Genomic DNA, 21,102 nt, shown 5'->3' on the forward strand with positions numbered 1-21,102 from the left:
AAGTGGAAAATGAACATTAGACTTTTTGTCAAATTATCTGCCCAAAGTATTCCACTTCATAAAAATCCTAAATCAAATCCCTCACAACAAAGTTTGAATAAGGAAGTGGAGAAAGACAATGCTTAACCAAAACACTTTGTATTACAAAAAAATATTGCATAGCTTGACAATTTAAATTATAAGTTGCATCCATTCATATTCACTTTTTCCCCATATCTCAAGATCAGCGCAAATATATCCAAAATAATTACTCCTAACAAAAGCAATGCTTGTTTGTTCCAACTTTTGCCTACCATCCAATATATTACCCAAAGCATATCCTGCTATCGGTCTAACTATTGCACATCCGATATATATTTTCATTTCTGTTACTATTCCCTGGGGAGGAACTCCCCTTAGGGAAATTGTCTGACGCTAGAATCAGTGGTCTCAAAACAATTTTCCAAGCATTGTTTGTGTTACTTAAGATAGTAATTTTTTGAATTGACCTTCCACTCCTTTCGGCGTACCCATTACACACTAAGGTGCAATTACTAGTTTAATAATAGAATACAATATGTATTATATCAAGATAAGTCACTTGCCATGGTTTTTATATTATATTATTATATACCATATTTTATAAATATAAATTTATTTTAAAAATATTATTATTGTTATATTTGTCATATTATTATAGTTATAAATATATACTATACTGTACTATTGTAGTAGAAGAACCCGCATCCAAACCTCAGGCTCTCACCACCATATGAGATATTGTTGGTGAGAAGATTTGACCTGACAGTGAGTGTGACTATGTCAGCTGATCTAGGTGTCCATGATTCTAAGGAGTGGATGTTATTGATCCACGTTGTTCCTCCATATCCATTTGAAGCAGGCAGAGCAAATGGCAGAATTAGTCTTACCATAAGACTAAGAAAAGTGTTATAAATTTACCTAAGATTAAAAATCAGGTTTCATTACTATTATGATTTGGATTGTTTAAAATAACATAATAAAACATTCTGAAATACACTAATGAATAAATAGAATAACGTATCTCCATGATAATATGCTAGTTAGTAGTTTCTTCATGTAATCATAAATGATAATTTATCGAGTACAATAATTGAAGAGTTCCTACTACTAGTAAACAATATATCCAGAATCGAATCAATCAAAATTCAGAGGTATGAAAGAGGAAATATAGAATCATCTTCCACCTAATGTAGAAGACTCTGCGGTGTACGAGAGTTCAGATCAGAGCGGGACTGAGTGGTTCGAAGCAGCGAACGAAGGAAAAAGGAAACTGCCCAACTCTACCGTCCCCTCCAATGCCTTTGTTACAGTTGACATCGCTGGCCTGCTCATAAAATCATCCTGTATACACAACATCCCCACTCCTAACATTTTGGTTGCCTCTTCCTTTACAATATCCGCTTCATCTTGAAGCCTTGAGTCTAACAAATCTGTCAATCTCCCTTCTTCGGCTTTCATCTGTAATACCGAGAATAAGCGGAACTCAGTAAGCTCTCTGCTTCTTTTTCCGCTCACAATTTCAACCAACATAACACCAAAGCTATATATATCTGCCTTCTCTGTAATATGCATATTCAATAGTTCAGGAGCCATATAACCAGGTGTTCCTCTCAACATAGTTATCACTTTACTTTGCTCTCTGTTAGTCAACTTTGCAAGCCCAAAATCTGAGACCTTGGCATTGAAATGCTCATCCAGGAGAATGTTTTGGGTTTTGATGTCGAAATGAATAATTCTCTGTTCACACTCTTCATGTAAGTAGGCCAATCCCCGCGCTATATGAAGAACTACTTTGGATCTGGTCTTCCAATCTAGCACAAATTGATCTGAATGATTGGGAAATATCCATTTCTCAAGAGACCCATTTGGTAGATACTCATAGACGAGCATTCGATGGGATTTCTCAGCACAAAAACCTTTCAGTCTTACCAAATTAAGATGATGAATACTGCCTACCGTTTCTACCTCTGCTTTAAACTCTTTTGTTCCTTGCCCTGCTCTGTCCAGCCGCTTCACTGCAATCTTTGTGCCATCAGACAGAACGCCTTCATAAACAGATCCGAATCCCCCGCTGCCAAGCTTCGTACTGAAATTGTTTGTAGCATTTTCCAATTCCTTGAATGAGAAACGAAAAGTTAATCCAGCCGGCCAGTTCCGAGAAGCGTCCTCATCCTCACGCTCATCACTTTTCTCCCCTGTATTGCATTTTCCAGATTTCGCCTTCCATGCCCCCAATACGAGAAACAGCACAGCGAATACGCAACCAACAGCAATACCGATATCTTTAACAGAGCGATTGGCGTGCTTGGAGATGGAGATTCTCTTAACTTTAATATAAGCACTGGAATTGTAAAAGGTATCACTTGGAGTGTTCATTTGCAGAGAGTAGACATTGGACTCCAGATAACAATAACCACTAGAACTATTGCCAAAGATACCATACCTGAAAAAAGCAGCTTTGCAAGTGCAGTTTTGAGGCAAAGAGTTTTGCATTCATCACTTGAAACCAACTCTGTGGCAGACGCATTTCCATAAGAGTAAGTAAAATACGACACATGATCCATCTCCAACAACTCATAATCTTGTAGACTGCTACTAATTGTAGATGTCTCTGGACAGACGAGAGGACTAAGTGGTAGACAGCCCGAACTGGGTTTGGAGTCATTAATCTGAGCAAAAACATTGGCCTCTTCAGGACAGCTGCACTGACCATCGTTGCAGACACCATAGTCCCCACAAGTTCTTGGATACTCACAGACAGTTAATGCACTGGTAAAGCTTGTCAAATAGTCAGTTACAGAATTTCCAGTTCTTGGCTGGAAAGAATAAAACTGTAAATGCCCATCTGAATCAATCTTATAATAGAGGCAATTTTTAGGTGCAGAAAGACCCACTGTAACCGGATTCGATGGATACCCTACAGGATAGGAATTGAGCGACTCATTATCCAACTGCATATAAGCAATTTTAACCGTTGTGGGTTCCTTTGGATACCTAAAATACATTTGAGCGGGCGCAGGGGCCGTATACATAGCAAAGCCGTCCACATTCAAGGATCCATAGTAAAACCCTTGACTTGTATTGGTGGGAGAAATATTTGCAAAAATCTTCTGTCCCACCTCCCATTTCTGGCCTACCAGGAGCGTATCAGTGGGATGGTCGAAAGACTGCCACATGGTTTCATTGGAGCCGTTCAAGAGCACTAAGTTCCCCTTTTCTTCCATCGTTATTACTTGAAAATTTTTGGATGATATATTTGTAGACCCAGACCAGAGTGCCATCTGCGTCTTTCAACACAAGGTTCCCAGTTGAGGTGAGTCCAAGGGTTGCGTTGTCTTGCACTAAACGCTCTCTGTTTGCAGTCCAGACCATCTGCAGGTCATCTGGATCAGTATAATCAGTCTTGTAGATAACAAAGAAAACTGCAAAGGTCTCAGATTTTGGGCTTGCAAAGTTGACTAACAGAGAGCAAAGTAAAGTGATAACTATGTTGAGAGGAACACCTGGTTATATGGCTCCTGAACTATTGAATATGCATATTACAGAGAAGGCAGATATATATAGCTTTGGTGTTATGTTGGTTGAAATTGTGAGCGGAAAAAGAAGCAGAGAGCTTACTGAGTTCCGCTTATTCTCGGTATTACAGATGAAAGCCGAAGAAGGGAGATTGACAGATTTGTTAGACTCAAGGCTTCAAGATGAAGCGGATATTGTAAAGGAAGAGGCAACCAAAATGTTAGGAGTGGGGATGTTGTGTATACAGGATGATTTTATGAGCAGGCCAGCGATGTCAACTGTAACAAAGGCATTGGAGGGGACGGTAGATTTGGGCAGTTTCCTTTTTCCTTCGTTCGCTGCTTCGAACCACTCAGTCCCGCTCTGATCTGAACTCTCGTACACCGCAGAGTCTTCTACATTAGGTGGAAGATGATTCTATATTTCCTCTTTCATACCTCTGAATTTTGATTGATTCGATTCTGGATATATTGTTTACTAGTAGTAGGAACTCTTCAATTATTGTACTCGATAAATTATCATTTATGATTACATGAAGAAACTACTAACTAGCATATTATCATGGAGATACGTTATTCTATTTATTCATTAGTGTATTTCAGAATGTTTTATTATGTTATTTTAAACAATCCAAATCATAATAGTAATGAAACCTGATTTTTAATCTTAGGTAAATTTATAACACTTTTCTTAGTCTTATGGTAAGACTAGTTCTGCCATTTGCTCTGCCTGCTTCAAATGGATATGGAGGAACAACGTGGATCAATAACATCCACTCCTTAGAATCATGGACACCTAGATCAGCTGACATAGTCACACTCACTGTCAGGTCAAATCTTCTCACCAACAATATCTCATATGGTGGTGAGACCCTGAGGTTTGGATGCGGGTTCTTCTACTACAATAGTACAGTATAGTATATATTTATAACTATAATAATATGACAAATATAACAATAATAATATTTTTAAAATAAATTTATATTTATAAAATATGGTATATAATAATATAATATAAAAACCATGGCAAGTGACTTATCTTGATATAATACATATTGTATTCTATTATTAAACTAGTAATTGCATCTTAGTGTGTAATGGGTACGCCGAAAGGAGTGGAAGGTCAATTCAAAAAATTACTATCTTAAGTAACACAAACAATGCTTGGAAAATTGTTTTGAGACCACTGATTCTAGCGTCAGACAATTTCCCTAAGGGGAGTTCCTCCCCAGGGAATAGTAACAGAAATGAAAATATATATCGGATGTGCAATAGTTAGACCGATAGCAGGATATGCTTTGGGTAATATATTGGATGGTAGGCAAAAGTTGGAACAAACAAGCATTGCTTTTGTTAGGAGTAATTATTTTGGATATATTTGAGCTGATCTTGAGATATGGGGAAAAAGTGAATATGAATGGATGCAACTTATAATTTAAATTGTCAAGCTATGCAATATTTTTTTAACAAATTAAGTTGAGAAAATTTATTTTATAAATGAAGAATCAAGAGATGGATAAAAACTTTTTTTTTTTTTAAATACAAAGTTTTACTCGTATAAAAAAAAGTAGAGAGAGGAGAACCTAGATCATTGAAGCTTCATGATGAATCCTCTCCAACCTTCTAGCTATCCTTTCTAGATCTTCCTTGCAACTTGATGAAAATCCTCAAGAACCAACTTAACAATCCTACCAAAAGATTGAAACTACAAAAGAAATCCTACTTCTATCAAATGAAAAACTTGAGAGAAATTTCTTCACAATAAAAACCATGAACTCCTTTTTTGAAAGCTTGCATACATTATATAGAAAAAAAACCCTCAATTCCACTATCTAGGGAAATTAATTGAAAATGAGATTCTTTTCCAATATTGGCTCCATGCAAAATTGATTAATAACTTAGTGGGTGAAGTTATATGCAAAAAATTAAAGAATGAAGATTCCTCTAGAAGTTTCTAATTTCTCCTACAACATGCACCTATTTGAAATGAGAAATTAAAGAATGCCTAATTAAATTATATTCTCCAAGTGTGTATGCGGGTCCATTAGTTAACCTTTTATAATAATTATTCAACCATATTCAATAGCTCAACCACAAAAAGATATAATAGTAATAGTATCAAATTGAAAGTTACAAAGGAGGGTTATGACATCCTTCACCCCTTAAATTGTGCATCGTCCCAGTGCACTTATTCAATGCATCCATAAAAGAGTCTATAGTTCATGATTAGTCTAAAACAAAAAAGGAAACAACTATTGCATTTCCCTAGTAGCTTCCCATGTGGCATTCTTTTCGTCATACTGATTCCACTATACTTTGCATTGATCAACCTCTCTGTTACGCAATCGGTACTAGTGCTTCTCCAATATTCTAAATGGCTCTATCATTATTCGCCTCGTTTCCTGGACCTGTAAGGCATCCCAATTCAATATTTTTTTTTCATCCGGCACATACTTTGTAAGAAGAGATACATGGAAGACATCATGGATTCGAAACAATTGGGGAGGTAAGACCAACTGGTACCCAACTAGATTAATCCTATCCGAGATTTGAAAAGGCCCAACATAACGAGGTGCAAGCTTAGTCATTCTACCAAACCTTATGGAACTCTTGTGTGGCCTAACCCTTAGGAAGACTTTATCTCCCACTCGAAACTCCCTTGGTGTCTTGTTCTTATCTGCATAACTCTTTTGCCTATCTGAGGCTTCCTTCAATATTTCCCTAATCTCCTTAGCTTTCCTTTCCATTTCCTTCAACATATCTGGACTAATAATTACTCTATCTTCAAGATTGTCCCAACTCAAAGGTGTTCAACATGGCCTACCATACAATGCCGCAAAAGGTGACATTCCCAAGGATGTTTGAAATGTGTTACTAGAAGTGAACTCTACTAGAGGTAGGTACTCTTCCCATTTCTTTTGTTGGTCCATGCAGTACATGCGAAGTAGATCTTCCAAAATCTGATTTGTTGTTTCTATTTGACCATCAGTTTTAGGATGGTATGCAGTACTAAAATTTAGATGAGTCCCAAAGTTGATTGAAGAGTTGTCCAAAGCCTTGAAGTGAATCTAGCATCTCTATCTGATATGATTTTCTCTGGCATTCCATGCAAGATAAGTATTTCCTTAATGAAGTGCCTTGTCAAGGTAGGTGCATCATCCGTCAAATTCCCTGGTATAAAGTGTGCCACCTTAGTGAGTTTGTCAATTACCACCATTATTGTATCATGCCTAGAAGGTGACACAGAAAACCCTTGCATAAAATACATGCTAATAACTTGCCACTTGTGTTGAGGTACATCATGTAACTGTAATAATCGAGCTGGATGTCTATGCTCTGCCTTTACTCTTTGACACTCCAAACATTTAGCCACATACTTAACTATGTTATTCTTCATCCCTTTCCAAAAGTATAGCTTCTTTAGATCTGCATAAAGTTTATTAACCCTCAAGTGCCCAAAGTAAGGGGTATTATGAGCCTCCGATAAGACTACCTTCCTTAAGTCCCCTGAATTTGGAACATAGATTATGTTATTGTACCTGAGTAATCCTTCTTCATCTAACATATACCCTTCAACCTTAGGATCTGTTGGATCATACTCTAAAGTTAATTTGACTTGCTCATACCATAGGTCATGTTCTCGCCCATACATTATTTGCTTCTTGAAAGTGGTTTCGAATGTTGCTATAGTCATCAAGTGCCTCCTCCTACTTAAGGCATCTGCCAACCTATTTTCCTTCCCCTTAATATATTCAATTCTAAAATCATATTTACTTAGAAATTCTAACCACCTTTTTTCTCTAGCATTTAAGTGGGGTTGGGTAAAAATGTACTTTAGTCCTTGATTATCTGATTTTAACTCAAAGGGCTCCCCAAGTAGGAAGTGTCTCCATTTTTGTAGGGCATGCACAGTTGCTGCTAACTCTAAGTCATGAGGTGTATAATTAACTTCATGATTCTTCAACTTTCTCGATTCATAAGCCACTACCCCTTCATCTTGGATAAGTACTCCACCTAAAACTTCAATATAAGCATCTGTTACAACTTATCACTTTCCTCTGCAATGATGTGATAGGGTTTTCTATCTTAGAGATTTCTTCCACAAACTTCCTATAATACCCTACTAGCCCCATAAAGCTTCTTACCTCTGAAACATTTTTAGGGGTCAGCCATTCTATTATTGCCTTTATCTTATCTAGATCAACTGCTATTCCTTCCTTTGATATGATATGACCAAGGTAGTGAATCTTTTCTTTGAAGAAGACACATTTTGATAGTTTTATATATAACTTATGTTCCCTCAACCTTTGCAAAACCATTTGTAGGTGTACTAAATGTTCCTCCTCATTCCTAGAGTAAATCATGATATCATCCAAAAATACCAAGACAAATTTGTCCAAGTATTCATGGAGTACACTATTCATTAGGTTCATAAATGCAGTCGGGGCATTGGTTACACCAAAACGTACTATTGTGAATTCATAATACCCATATCTAGTCCTGAAAGTTGTCTTCAAAATGTCCTCTTCTTTAATTCTGAGTTGATGATATCCTGATCGGAGGTCTATCTTTGATAAAACTGCTTCTCCTTTCATTTGGTCAAAAATAACCTCTATTTGAGGTAAGGGATACCTACTCTTTATTGTTACCTTGTTCAACATCCTATAGTCAGTACATAGTCTTAAGGTCCCATCCTTTTTCTTAACAAATAAGACTGGCACTCCCCATGGAGATACACTTGGCCTTATTAACCCCTTGGCTAAGAGTTCCTCCAATTGCATTTTAAGTTCATGTAATTCGGTAAGGTTCCCTTGATACTAGTTCAGCTCCTGGTAGTATGTCGATAGAAAAGTCAAACTTCCTCTTAGGGGGTAAGCCCGGTAAATCTTCTAGAAATACATCCTCTAATTATCATATGGAAGGGGTATTTTCAAAGGTTGGGGTATTTTCCTCTTCATCTTCATCAATTCCAACCATATAGATTAGGCCTCCTCTTCTTCTCTCCTTCTTTAATTGCAAGGCTGATATGGTTTCTATGTTAATGGGTATAAACTTTCCTTGGATTTTTACCCTTTTTCCCCCATCATCCAAACATTCAACAACTTTGCTATAGCAATCTACACTATCTTGATGATCTGTTAACCAACTCATTCCAATAATAACATCATATAACCCTAGGGGTGACACGTAGATATCTACCCTTATTTCCAACTTAGGAACTTGTACCGTTGCTTTTGACAAACACTTAGTTACTTCTCTAGTTGCCTTATCCCATATTGAACCATCCATGATGAATCCATTTGTTTAATTCTTAAAATAGGTTTACTTACTAATTCAAGTGAAATGAAACATTCAGATGACCCAGTGTCAATTAGAATTGAAATTGGTTGTTCAAATAGTGTACCTAGCTATAGTTTCCACAAGAACATTCTGAAATCTTGTTCTTTGGTTCCTAACTGATGCATGAATACTTTGTTGAGGTCCTTTTTGTTGTTGATTGGCCCTAATCTAACCTTGCATTCTAGGGCATTCTCTTGCAAAATGTTTTCCCCCACACATAAAACACCCACCTTGAGATCCCCCCCAGCCTTAATTCCTAGGGGGGTCATTCCTTGTTTCATTGGCCCTGGGTAGATAAGTTATCATGTTGTGCTGGTCATTCCTCTTATAATTGCCCCTATTATTATTATTATTTTTATTATTATTATTTTCATTCCTCTGATATTGATTAAGGAGTGGCCTTCTTTTGAAAGAATTATTCCTTTGACTTTTGTTGAAGTTAGTGTTCCCCTTGAATTCATGCTTCCTTTTAAATGAGTGGTTCCCATTATGGTTCTGCCTTGCTGTTGTTAGGGCTTGAATCTTTCTCTTCTTCCTTAGGGACTTTTCAAGTACTTCGTTCATATTTTTGGGTTCATGGATGTCAACCTCTGCCCCTATTTTGGTATTCAGTCCCAAAATGAACTTCCTTGTTTGACCTTCTTCGTCCTTCCAGTACATAGGTATGTACTTAAGAAATTTAGCGAACCTATCCCAATATTGTTGGACTGATAGGGACCCTTGTCATAGATTATGGAACTATGTCACCTTCTCATCAAAAAACAATTATGGTAACCACTTTTTATGAAAATGGTGAACAAATTGATCCCATGTTATTGTATCCCTGCTATACCCATTTTTCTTCTTTGTGTTGGTCCACCAACTAGCTGCCTCCCCTATGAGTTGATAGGAACCCCATAAGGCCTTGGTTGTTTAATCCCTTAGTTCGAAATACTTTTCCATTTCATTTAACCAATTTTCAGCTCCTTCACCAATTTGCTTCCCATAGAACTTAGTGGGGGTGATTTTCTTCAAATCCTTAGAGAGTTCCAACATGTTATTTTCTCTTCTATTATCCATGACATTCCCTTGGTTGTTACTAGGGTTCCCATTTTCAATTCCACTTCTACTTTCGATGTCATTCTGCCTTGCCCTAAGGTCTTGCATTGATTGCTCCAAGAAGTTGATCTTATCCCTTTTTCGGTTAGCAGATTGATTATAGCCTCAACCCCATATTCATTATTCCCTTGGTTTTGTTGATTCCCTTCATGGTTTTCCTCATGTTTTTCTTCATGGTTTTCCTCATGGTTAGGTTCCCTTTGTCTCCTAGTGGTAGCACGTCTTCCATTTCCCCTTCCTCTTCCTCTTCCTCTAGCCATCGAGGGTTTTACCTAAAATTTAATTTATATAGTTAGTTATTTGATTTTAAGATTTAATAATTCAATATCTACAATTACAAGACACTCCCTTAGTTGTGTAAGTTGAAGTGAGAACAAGGCCTCTATTTGAACCTTCACTCTAATACCACATGTAATAACCCAATCCACTACCTAAGAATTTCGACCATTTTTTTTTTTAAAACCATTTGTGTTTGATTCAATCGCATACTCTAGGCATCTATCCAATTGGATTAGGCATTCATCCATCCGAGATGAGCATCTAACCATATGGGTTAGGCATTTGTCCAATGGAGCAGGAGGTTCCATCTATCCAATATGGGATAGACATCTACCCAAATGGAGTAGGCATCTATCCAACTTGGGATAGTAGGTGCTCTGGCCAGAGACTTAGACTCATCAGGACCATCTGGGTCCTGAGTCACTTACTAAGAACTACACTTCTCTAATAGGAGTGCACTGAGGTCGTCGTCCATAGGAGAAAATAAAATAACATAATGCAAGATTGAATTCCACCTCAAAATTCGGCCTAAAGCCTTGGGAAGTCAAGCGAATCCATACGGGATACCTTCCGAGTATGTGTTGAATTAGTTTTTCCTTTATTTCCCCTATCTTCTAATTAGGAGGCTTCGCAATCCAACTACAAACCAAAATCCTAGACCCCATCCCCAAACGCCTAAGTACTAGGGACAACTTCATCCCTAGACTGCCTACATATCCGTTTCAACACAGGATCAAGGCATAAATTATGTAGTTATGTTTCTAATCTATGGTTTAGTGTAAATTGTTTGGTGGGTACACAACCCTTTCTAGGGTCAATGTCCCAAACAATTTCTTTGCGGTTGGTACCCACGATGGTAGCTTTTAAGAAAAGGCTCAAAGTGGCCTATTTCTTGTGGCCTAAAACAACTAGGTCCTAATACCTATCATAAGCATCACCCTTGACCCAATTATCAATCGCCAAACATACTTCAAGATTAAGCCAAGCTTTAAAGGCATCTCACTCAATCAACTCTAAAGGGTTTACTAAAGTTTTATCTAGCGGATGTAAATTCATTTAAAGATTATCTTATTAGATTGTCGATCAAAGGGGGATTTCCCACCCCCTGGATTTAACTTCCAAGTTTCCCTTATTACTCCCCGATGATTTATAGGGACAATGCCACAGACGTCGTTGATGCGGCTTTATTAGGCGTTAGGTGCAGTAGTTCAACACGATGACATTACCCATAAGCATGACCCAGAGACACCGTATATACCGAATGTTGCTCAGTTTTTTGTTTCCAACTCCTCTTGTTTAGTTTTTTTACAAGAGGTCCAACTATTATACTCTGGAAGATTAAAATAAACATCACTCTAGAGTAATTTAAAGTTGAGACTATTTTGCAAAAATTAAATAATTGAAAGAAAATAACTCATGAATTTAATTATACATATAAAGGAAAGAGATTTACTTAAACGTAACAACTTAATACTACTAGGTGGCCAATATTCAAAAGAGAGAGTTATCATCTAGTTCTCATCAAATGTAATAACAAAACTAGTGACGTAATAATGGCTCTAATGTGTAAATGTATGAGAGCGATTAAATTTATAAAAGGTGTACATTGTCTAGCAACCAACTAAAAAGTCTCTTCCATCAAGAATTACACTTTGTGTTAGCAAATCAAATATTATAATAATCAATACAATTTATATTCAAGTTCAACTACCTCTACAAATCAATTTTTTTTTTTTTTTTTTTCATTTTTTAATAAAAAAATGTTGAAATTACAATCACTTAATTCCAATTAACTTTGATAATTTACTAATGCATTAAAACAATTACCATATAATTATCTTGTAAAGATGATTTATCACTGATAATTCCAATTCATAATTTACTAATGCATAAAAATGAATACCATATAATTAACATGTAAAAATAATTTACTAATATTAATTCTAATTAAGATTGATAATTTACTAGAGCATAAAAATAAATACCATAATTAACATGTGAAAAATAACCCACTTAGTTTAAATGTATTACTAATTAAATTTTTTTTTTTTTTTCTTTGTAAAAACTTATGGTACCACTTATAACCATAACTATATTGTTTACTTTAACCTTCTAATCAGTTAATGTAGATCAAATTATATTATTAAAATTATATCAATATGAAAATCAAATTTATAATGGCAAAACGATTTCAAAATTATTAATACAAATGCAGGCAAAACGAATTTCATAGTTATAAATGTAAAAGTCAAAGCGAATATTCAAATACCAAAATAGGCAGTTACTTTATTAAACTGCATGGCGATGTAATTAGAAAATGAGTGGGGAGTGGGGAGTGGACCCATGACCCCCCCCCCCCCCCCCCCCCACCCCCCCCCCACCCGCCCCTCCCCTGCCAACTTCCCATGTAAAAAGGATTTCCAATATAAAAGGACTTTTAAATGGAACCAACATGTCATTTCTTTCTTTAAAAAAGAAAAAAGAAACATTTATATCAACAAATAACTCCCAATTAAAATTTATATTGTATTTCAATATGCATGATATTATTAACATATTCCTATAATATATAATCTGATTTGTATTAATATTCATTGATAGACTTAAATAAATAAACAATATGGATAAAAAATTTATTTTTTCCCAAATTTTAGATAAATAAATAATAATAAATAATCACCAATGTCAATTTAGTTTTCACAAGGAGATTTAAATGAATAAAAATAATCATAGATAACAAAATAGTTTTCATATAGAGGCTTGGAAATATAAAATCAGCTGCACAAGAGACTTAAATAAATAAATAAACACTGAAATCAAATTAGTTTTTAGAGAGAGATTTTAATGAACAAATAATCACAGGTAACAATTATATAGTCACAAGAGACATAAGATTTAGAAAACCATAATAGATAGTAAAAGTAAAATTACATAAAGATTTATCCAATTCACAAAGAAGAAGTGGAGTAAAATTTTATCATAGATGCATATTTTTTGGATGAACAATTTCATACTCTCAAAGGAAGGGTATTGTTCGCAGGGAAATAATATGGTAAAATTATCCCCAATTGAACAATGAGAAAAGTATTATTCACAGAGAAGTAATATGGTAATATTTTTTTTTTTTACAGAGAAATAATCTGATGAGTTTGTTCACGGAAGAAGAAAATAAAATAAATAGAAAAATTATATTTGCAAGAGATGGGTAAGTTCACAAAGATGGTGGTCGAAAAGGGGGTATAAGTGGACACTTTTTTTTCTGAAATTAGGTGAACCTGAACTTGGAGGCAAAATTTGAAAGTCATCCACTCAAGATATGAAGATAATCAAAGAACAAATATTGTAGTACTCTGAATCTAGTTTCTAAACTACTAAACGTATTCAAAATTGGATAAGATTAAGGGGGTCAAATCCTTCGCGCACGAAAAATTGACCCTATTTTTTTCTGAAAAACATAACATAGTGTCTGACGTGCGCATCAAAAAAGTCATAGTTAGATTTAGTATTTTGACAAATCCTTTGGTAGAAAGATAGTTAAGAGTGAGCACTAGAAGATGTGTATTTTTTTGTAATTTTTTGTTAAGTATTTTGTTTTTATGATTTTTCCAATTGAGCACATCTTGAAAAATTTGGTACATGTTCGTGTGCAAAGCATTAGTTACACTAAACAAATCGAAAATACAATTTTGAATCAAGTGCACTACTATAATATATAAAGTTTTTTGAATTTGGATAAGTATATCAAAAGTTATTCAAAAAATGGTGCACCTATGTCTATGAGAACTATGGAGACACTAGTAAAAGAAATTCAATAATAATATGTTATTGTTGTTCAAATTGAAAACAAATTATATGGTTGGAAAGCTCAAAAGATGGGTGAAAATATGGTGGCAATTTTAGAAATACCCACTTTATGAAGTGTAAACCTGATGATGACAAAGTCAATAAACCAAGTTGATAAAATAAAACACATCAAAAATGAGAGAAATGGAGGGAAATCAAACTTCCAATCCATAGCTTTGTCATCTAGGTCTATTTCCAAGCCTAAACAGTCAAAAGCACGTATGGAGTACTTATGGTTTAAAAAGAGCATATGGGGTACTTATAGTGTAAGAAGCGCGTATGCGCTACCTTTACTATAAAAAATGCATACGTACTATTGTATAATATGATATTCTATGTATAATATGTGTATATACATATAATATATGTAATATATAATATGTGTATAATATGACATTGTATATATAATATGTTTATATACATATAATATATGTATATATATAATATATTAAACATATATATACACATGTAAGTGTATCGTCTCTCCCTCTCAAACGCATACAAGCTCTTCCTCCATACCCCATCCCTCTTTCTCTTCTTCTCTCCCTCCATACCCCACTGCAACTATGTCTGCACTTCTATAGAAGTAAGTGAATTTATTTCTTGTCTGCAACTTCCTCTTTGATTTTTATCATGTATCTTCTCCTAAAAAAAATGACTAATGGATTTTTGTGTGTATATTGAATAGGAGGAATAGGGTTTGAAATTGAACCACGGGTGTATTACTGTGACAAACAAGGAAACCTGTAGCAATATTCTTCTCAAATGTGTTTTTAATGAGCTGAGCAGATGTGGAAAATAGTGTCAACAAAGCAACATGATGAGTCAGATTACCTGCAATATGTTTTTCAAAAGCAAACAACAGGTAGGAAGAGAAAGAGGGAGAGTAACACAGATGATGTCCTGTAGAAAGATACTGGTGGGTATGTGAGAGTACCCATGTTGTTACACAACTCCTGTCACCTAAAGAAATAAAGTTTGTTTTATGCATGGCAGTGGTAGTACATGATGATCATCACTTGTCAAACAGCTTGGAACGGTACATACCCATGAAAGAAATCAAGTGTGTAATTCCTATAGTCACAATCGAGATAAGTCTTATAACCTTGCAAATTTAATAGCATCATATGTTTTAGAACTTAGGCAGTACTCTTAGGGTTAGGTCAAGCTCTTACACTTGCTTTATAGTGAAGTGTCGTTGTTTGTTCGCTTGGAGTCTCATTGTCTGATGTTCTATTCATAACTTTAAATCTAATATATCATTTTATTAGCCCACCATATGACCCCTTAGGTGTCATTAGAGGTCATATTGTTTCCTAAGAGGTCATATGGTATCTTGTGACCCTTTAAGACCCCTCCTCTTTCCCTCCCCCATACTCTCCCCCCTCTCTCCCTCTCTCTCTCTCTCTCTCTCTCTCTCTCCTCTCTCTCTCTCTCCCTTCCTCCATACAACAGGTAGGAAAGAGAAGAGGGAGAGTAACATAGATGAGGTCTTGTAGAATGATATTGGTGGGTATGCGAGAGAACCCATGTTGTTACACAATGCCTCTCACCTAAAGAAATTAAAGTTTGTTGTATGCATGGCAGTGATAGTATATGATGATCATCGCTTGTCAAATAGTTTGGAACGGTACATACCCATGAAAGAAATCAAGTGTGTAATTCCTATAGTCACAATCGAGATTGGTCTTATAACCTTGCAAATTTAATCGCATCATATGTTTTAGAACTTAGGTAGTACTCTTAGGGCTACGTCAAGCTCTTACACTTGCTTTTTAGTGAAGCCTCGTTATTTGTTCGCTTGGAGTCTCATTGTATGTTGTTCTATTCATAACTTTAAATTTAATATATCATTTTATTAGCCCACCATATGACCCCTTAGGTGTCATTAGAGGTCATATTGTTTCCTAAGAGGTCATATGGTATCCTGGGACCCCTTAATACCCCTCCTCTTTCCCTCCCCCCTACTCTCCCCCTCTCCCTCTCTCTACCTTCCCTCCTCTCTCTCTCTCTCTCTCTCTCTCTCTCTCTCTCTCTCTCTCTCTCTCTCTCTCTCTCTCTCTCTCTCTCCCCCTCTACCTCTCTCCCTCTCCCTTCCTCCATACTCCTTCTTCTCTCCCACCCTTTCTTCTCTCTCTCTCTCTCCCTCCCTCTACCTCTCTCCCCTCTCTACCTTCCCTCCCCCCTCTTCTCTCCCTCTCTCTCCGTCCCTCTACCTCTCCCTTCCCCCCATCTTCTATCCCTCTCTCCCTCTTCTCTCCCTCTCTCTCCCTCTCCCTCTCCTCTCCCCTCTCCCTCCCTCTCCCTCCCTTCCCCCCTCTCCTCTCCCTCTCTCCCTCTCTCTCTCTCTCTCTCTCTCTCTCTCTCCTCTCTCTCTCTCTCTCTCCTCTCTCTCTCTCTCTCTCTCTCTCTCCCTCTCCCTCTACCTCTCTCCCTATCTACCTTCCCTCCCCCCTCTACCTCTCCCTTCCCCCAATCTTCTCTCCCTCTCTCTTCTCTCTCCCTCTCCCCTCTCCTCTCCCTCTCTCTCTCCCTCTCCCCTCTCCTCTCCCTCCCTCTCCCTCCCTCTCCCTCCCTTCCCCCCTCTTCTCTCCCTCTCTCCCTCTCTCTCCCTCTCCCTCCTTCCCTCTCTCCCTCTCCCACCCCCCCTCTTCTCTCTCTCTCTCTCTCTCTCTCTCTCTCTCTCCTCTCCTCTCTCTCTCTCTCTCTCTCTCTCTCTCTCTCTCTCTCTCTCTCTCTCTCTCTCTCCCCTCTCCCTCCTTCCTTCTCTCCCTCTCTCTCTCCGTCTCCTCTATCTCCCTTCCCCCCCTCTTCTCTCCCTATCTCCCTCTCCCTTCCTCCATACCCCTTCTTCTCTCCCACCCCCCTCTTCTCTCTATCTCTCTGTCTCTCTCCCTCCCTCTACCTCTCTCAAGAGCACATACGAGGTACTGAAACTATTAGTTCCCTGCCCTACCATAACTTTTTAAAGGCTTAGTAGTGCGTATGCGATACTTATTACTCATAAGCGCGTACGGGGTACTATTCCCATTATTTGTTACCCTGTGATAACATTTTTAGGATTAGTAGCGCGTATGCGCTACTTATCTGCCCAAAATGGGAAAAAAGAATACCGTTGTTCTTGTCAACATTTTATGGTCTAACGGTGTGTACGCAATTATTAATGTAGTGCGTACGCGGTTTATAGACATAGTTTTATTTTCCCAAGAGCCTCAACGACCTCAAAAGAAGTTTTTGAGGTCGTTGAAGGCCCCACTGGAACTGTGTCTGCACTTATATCACTGTTGTATACATAAAAGTAAGTGAATTTTTTGTTTTTGCATGATTTCAAATGATTGAATTGTTGTTTTTATTAGTTTTTTGTTTTTACATGGTTTCAAATGATTGAATTATGATTGTTTAATAGTTTGATTCCAAAAAATAGTGATAAGATGCATATTTATGGTTATTTATTTATTTTTGAACTTTTCTTACATATATATGTAATATGATTCTATTTAGGTCAACCAATATCAACCATGGGAAAGAACATGCAAGGAATGATGGAACAACGAGAGGCTCAAAAGGAAAGACATAGGTAGCATATGAAGAAATTATGTGACATAAGAACAATGGGAGAAGAGTTTATGTCAACCTCAATATCTCAATTTGATTTACCAAACAAATATAATGCACCTAATGCAATTGAAGAAGAGACATTTGAAAATTTTCTGTTTGAACCTAATGCAATTGAAGAAGAAACATTTGATAATTTATCATTTGAACCTAATGCAATTGAAGAAGATACTGCATTGAATAATCAATTAAATGATGAACATATTACACCTTCTCTACTAGATGAATTGAATGTACATAATGCATCGATGTTAACACCTCCTAGAATCATTCATAGGAAACCAAAGTATTTAATTGACATTGATGAGAATATATTGAAGTCAATGCCCAATAAAATGAATGAACGAACTTGTAGGAGAATGGTTAAAAGAATATGGAAAAACTATTTTAAAAACTTAAATCAAACTGCAAGATTTCAATTAATTGTTCAAATGATTAAAAATTTGAATTTTAGAGAGACAATGAAAATTCTAGGCCTAAGATCATCTGAAAGTAACAGTGAAAGAACTATTATGAGAAATCTATTTGATGCATATCAATCTATTGGTTCAAATTCAAGTTCACTGGTAATTTATACGAGACAGATGGTTTTTTTTTTCTCTTCATGCATGTATTGTTTGTGGGAAGAATGTGAATCACAAGAGTGGGTTGACAAATGGTCTTGTAGACTGTTGGTTCCCATTGATTCATATCAAATTCCCAAAGCACTACAATTGAGCCAGATGGAGACATTAGTGGATTTTGACCATGTATCCGACCTGGTGGATTCAAGTGATTTTTTGAGTTTTTTTTTTTGCAAGTATTCTTTTTGGTTCATTTTGTTGTACATCATACTTTATTTTTGGTATTAATTAACACTTTATAAAATGCAGGTCATGTGTATGTAGTTGTTGCAAAACAGAACAATGAAGAAGGAATGGATTACTATTTGTGTCATTGTGTTGAGCCTAAAAGAAAATTGACAACCACAATCATTGACGGAGAGGGTATTGAGTACCCAATAGGGTCTGTTGTCGTGACAGGAACATGGCTTCAGAGATACCCTATCAAAAATTATTATATTTGTTTGTTTAAGGACTTTGAAACACACGGACATATTCTTCATTTCTCTAACCTTGTTGTTGCAACAAATATAAATTTGATGAAGTATTGTGGTAGACCTCATAACAAGATTTTATGGAAAGTTCATGAATCTAACCACGAGGCAATACTTGACACAATACAGGTTAGAGCCGATCCTAAAGGCTCACTTGATTTATTCTACAGTTCAGAGTAGAATGATTTTGAGAATTTTGCATAAATCATCGACGAATTGTTCTATATTCATTTTTTGTATATATAAATACCCATGAGCTTATTTTTACATGTTTAGGGGCATAATTTTGTATATTTAAGTGGCAATGAGCTGATTTGTACATATGTACATGCCAAATTTTGTATATTAAAATGGTGATGAGCTGAATCACACATATTGTAATGCCAAATTTTGTATAAAAGCCCACGAGATGATTTGTATATTAAAATGGCGATGAGCTGAATCGCACATATTGTAATGCCAAATTTTGTATAAAAGCCCATGAGATGATTTGTAAGACATTTTTTTGTATAATCAAATAGCCAAGAGCTGATTTGACCATAGTTAGAGGTAAATTTTTGAATAATATGTGACAATTTTTTGTGACTATTTTGTGTGTCAATGTTTTGTGACTATGTTTTGAGTATATGTGATGTGTCCCTGGTCAATCATGAGCATTTTTTATTCTTGTATAATCATGGATAATTATTTGAGTCATTATCGGGTCATAGGGGTCATAGATTGAGACTAGATACAATTTGAGAAGAAATTGTCATTGTTGTCAAAAAAATTGTCAAAAAAGTTGTCAAGCAACTTCTACATTGCATCGGTAGAGTATGACTCTCAAAGTTTTGGTGCTTTAGGATGCACGACAGGGGCATGCCTAGCGTAAAACTACCCACCTGATCGTGCTCACGATGTCAGTTTGTGCATAAGACGAACCGAATCAATTCTAGCCAATCTTCCAACTTTTCCTTGCAAGCAACTGACGGTTTTTGGAGCAGGCGAAAAAATGCTACTAATTTAAAATGGCTCCAAGTCATCGAAAACTAAGATAAGCCATTGTAGAGGAGCCTCACCCGACACCATGGAATCAAATAGACTGACTGTATGTGTCGTGGATTGGAAGAAATTGTCTGTCAAATTTTGACAATTTTTTGGACTCAGGGCACTTGAGAGACCGCACCGGTAGGGTATGACTCTCGATGTTCTGGTGCTTTGGGAAGCATGACAGGGCCATGCCTATCGTAAACCTACCCACACGGACATGCTCATGACATCAGTTTGTGCATAAGACGAACCGAATCATTTCTAGCCAATCTTGCAACTTTTCCTTGCAAGCAACTGACGATTTTTGGAGCAGGCAAAAAAATGCTACTAATTGAAAATGGCTCTGAGTCATCAAAAACTGAGATAGGCCATTGTAGAGGAGCCTCATGCAACCCCACGGGATCAAATAGATCAACCATATGTGTCGTGGATTGGAAGAAACAGTCCGTCAAATTTTGACATTTTTTTGGACTCAGGGCACTTGAGAGATCGCATTGGTAGGGTATGACTCCCAAATTTTTGGTTCTTTGGGATGCACAAAAGGGGCATGCCTAGCATAAAACTGACCACCCAGATGTGCTCGTGACATCAATTTGTGCATAAGACAAACCGAATCAATTCTAGCCAATCTTGCAACTTTTCCTTGCAAGCAACTAACAGTTTTTGGTGCAAGCGAAAAAATGCTACTAATTGAAAATGGCTCCGATTCGCCAAAAAATAAGATAGTCTATTTTAGAGGAGCCTCAAGTGACCCCATGGGATCAAACAGATTGACTGTATGTGTCGTGGATTGGAAGAAACAGTCCGTCAAATTTTGATAATTTTTTGGACTTAGGGCACTTGAGAGATCGCACCAGTAAGGTATGACTCTCAAAGTTTTGGTGCTTTGGTATGCATGACAGGGGCATGCCTAGCATAAACCTACTCACTCAGACATGCTCGCGATGTCGGTTTGTGCATAAGACGAACCAAATCAATTCTAGTCAATCTTGCAACTTTTCCTTGCAAGAAACTGATAGTTTTTGGAGCAGGCGAAAAAATGCTACTAATTAAAAATGGCTCTGATTCCTCAAAAATTGAGATAGGCCATTCTAGAGGAGCCTCATGCAACCCCATGAGATCAAACAGATCAACCGTATGTGTCGTGGATTGGAAGAAACAGTCCGTCAAATTTTCACAATTTTTTGGACTCAGGGCACTTGAGAGATTGCATCAGTAGGTTATGACTCTCAAAGTTTTGGTGCTTTGGGATGCATGATAGGGGCA

The 21,102-nt window shown here is 36.6% G+C and overlaps 2 protein-coding genes across 2 annotated transcripts; both read right to left on the reverse strand.

Moving 5' to 3' along the window:
- Positions 1 to 1,204: 1,204 nt before the first annotated feature.
- Positions 1,205 to 2,901, reverse strand: LOC131039820 (G-type lectin S-receptor-like serine/threonine-protein kinase SD2-5). Its single transcript, XM_057972673.2, has one exon. The coding sequence runs from the start codon at positions 2,512 to 2,514 to the stop codon at positions 1,243 to 1,245; it is 1,272 nt and encodes a 423-aa protein (XP_057828656.1). The 5' UTR covers positions 2,515 to 2,901; the 3' UTR covers positions 1,205 to 1,242.
- Positions 2,518 to 3,393, reverse strand: LOC131039835 (EP1-like glycoprotein 2). Its single transcript, XM_057972687.1, has 3 exons — positions 3,292 to 3,393; positions 2,593 to 3,188; positions 2,518 to 2,533 (listed from the first exon to the last, which is right to left on the reverse strand). Exons 1-3 carry the CDS (start codon positions 3,391 to 3,393, stop codon positions 2,518 to 2,520), a joined length of 714 nt encoding a protein of 237 aa, XP_057828670.1.
- Positions 3,394 to 21,102: the final 17,709 nt, after the last annotated feature.

This window comes from Cryptomeria japonica, chromosome 7, assembly GCF_030272615.1.
Source record: "Cryptomeria japonica chromosome 7, Sugi_1.0, whole genome shotgun sequence".
In the NCBI taxonomy this organism is placed as follows: domain Eukaryota; kingdom Viridiplantae; phylum Streptophyta; class Pinopsida; order Cupressales; family Cupressaceae; genus Cryptomeria; species Cryptomeria japonica.

Coding starts and splice junctions, on each gene's coding strand:
- LOC131039820 (XM_057972673.2), bottom strand. CDS start 2,514: ATGCAAAACTCTTTGCCTCAAAACTGCACTTGCAAAGCTGCTTTTTTC.
- LOC131039835 (XM_057972687.1), bottom strand. CDS start 3,393: ATGGTCTGGACTGCAAACAGAGAGCGTTTAGTGCAAGACAACGCAACC. Junction 3,189..3,291: donor AAGACGCAGATGGCACTCTG/GTCTGGGTCTAC, acceptor ACCATGTGGCAG/TCTTTCGACCATCCCACTGA.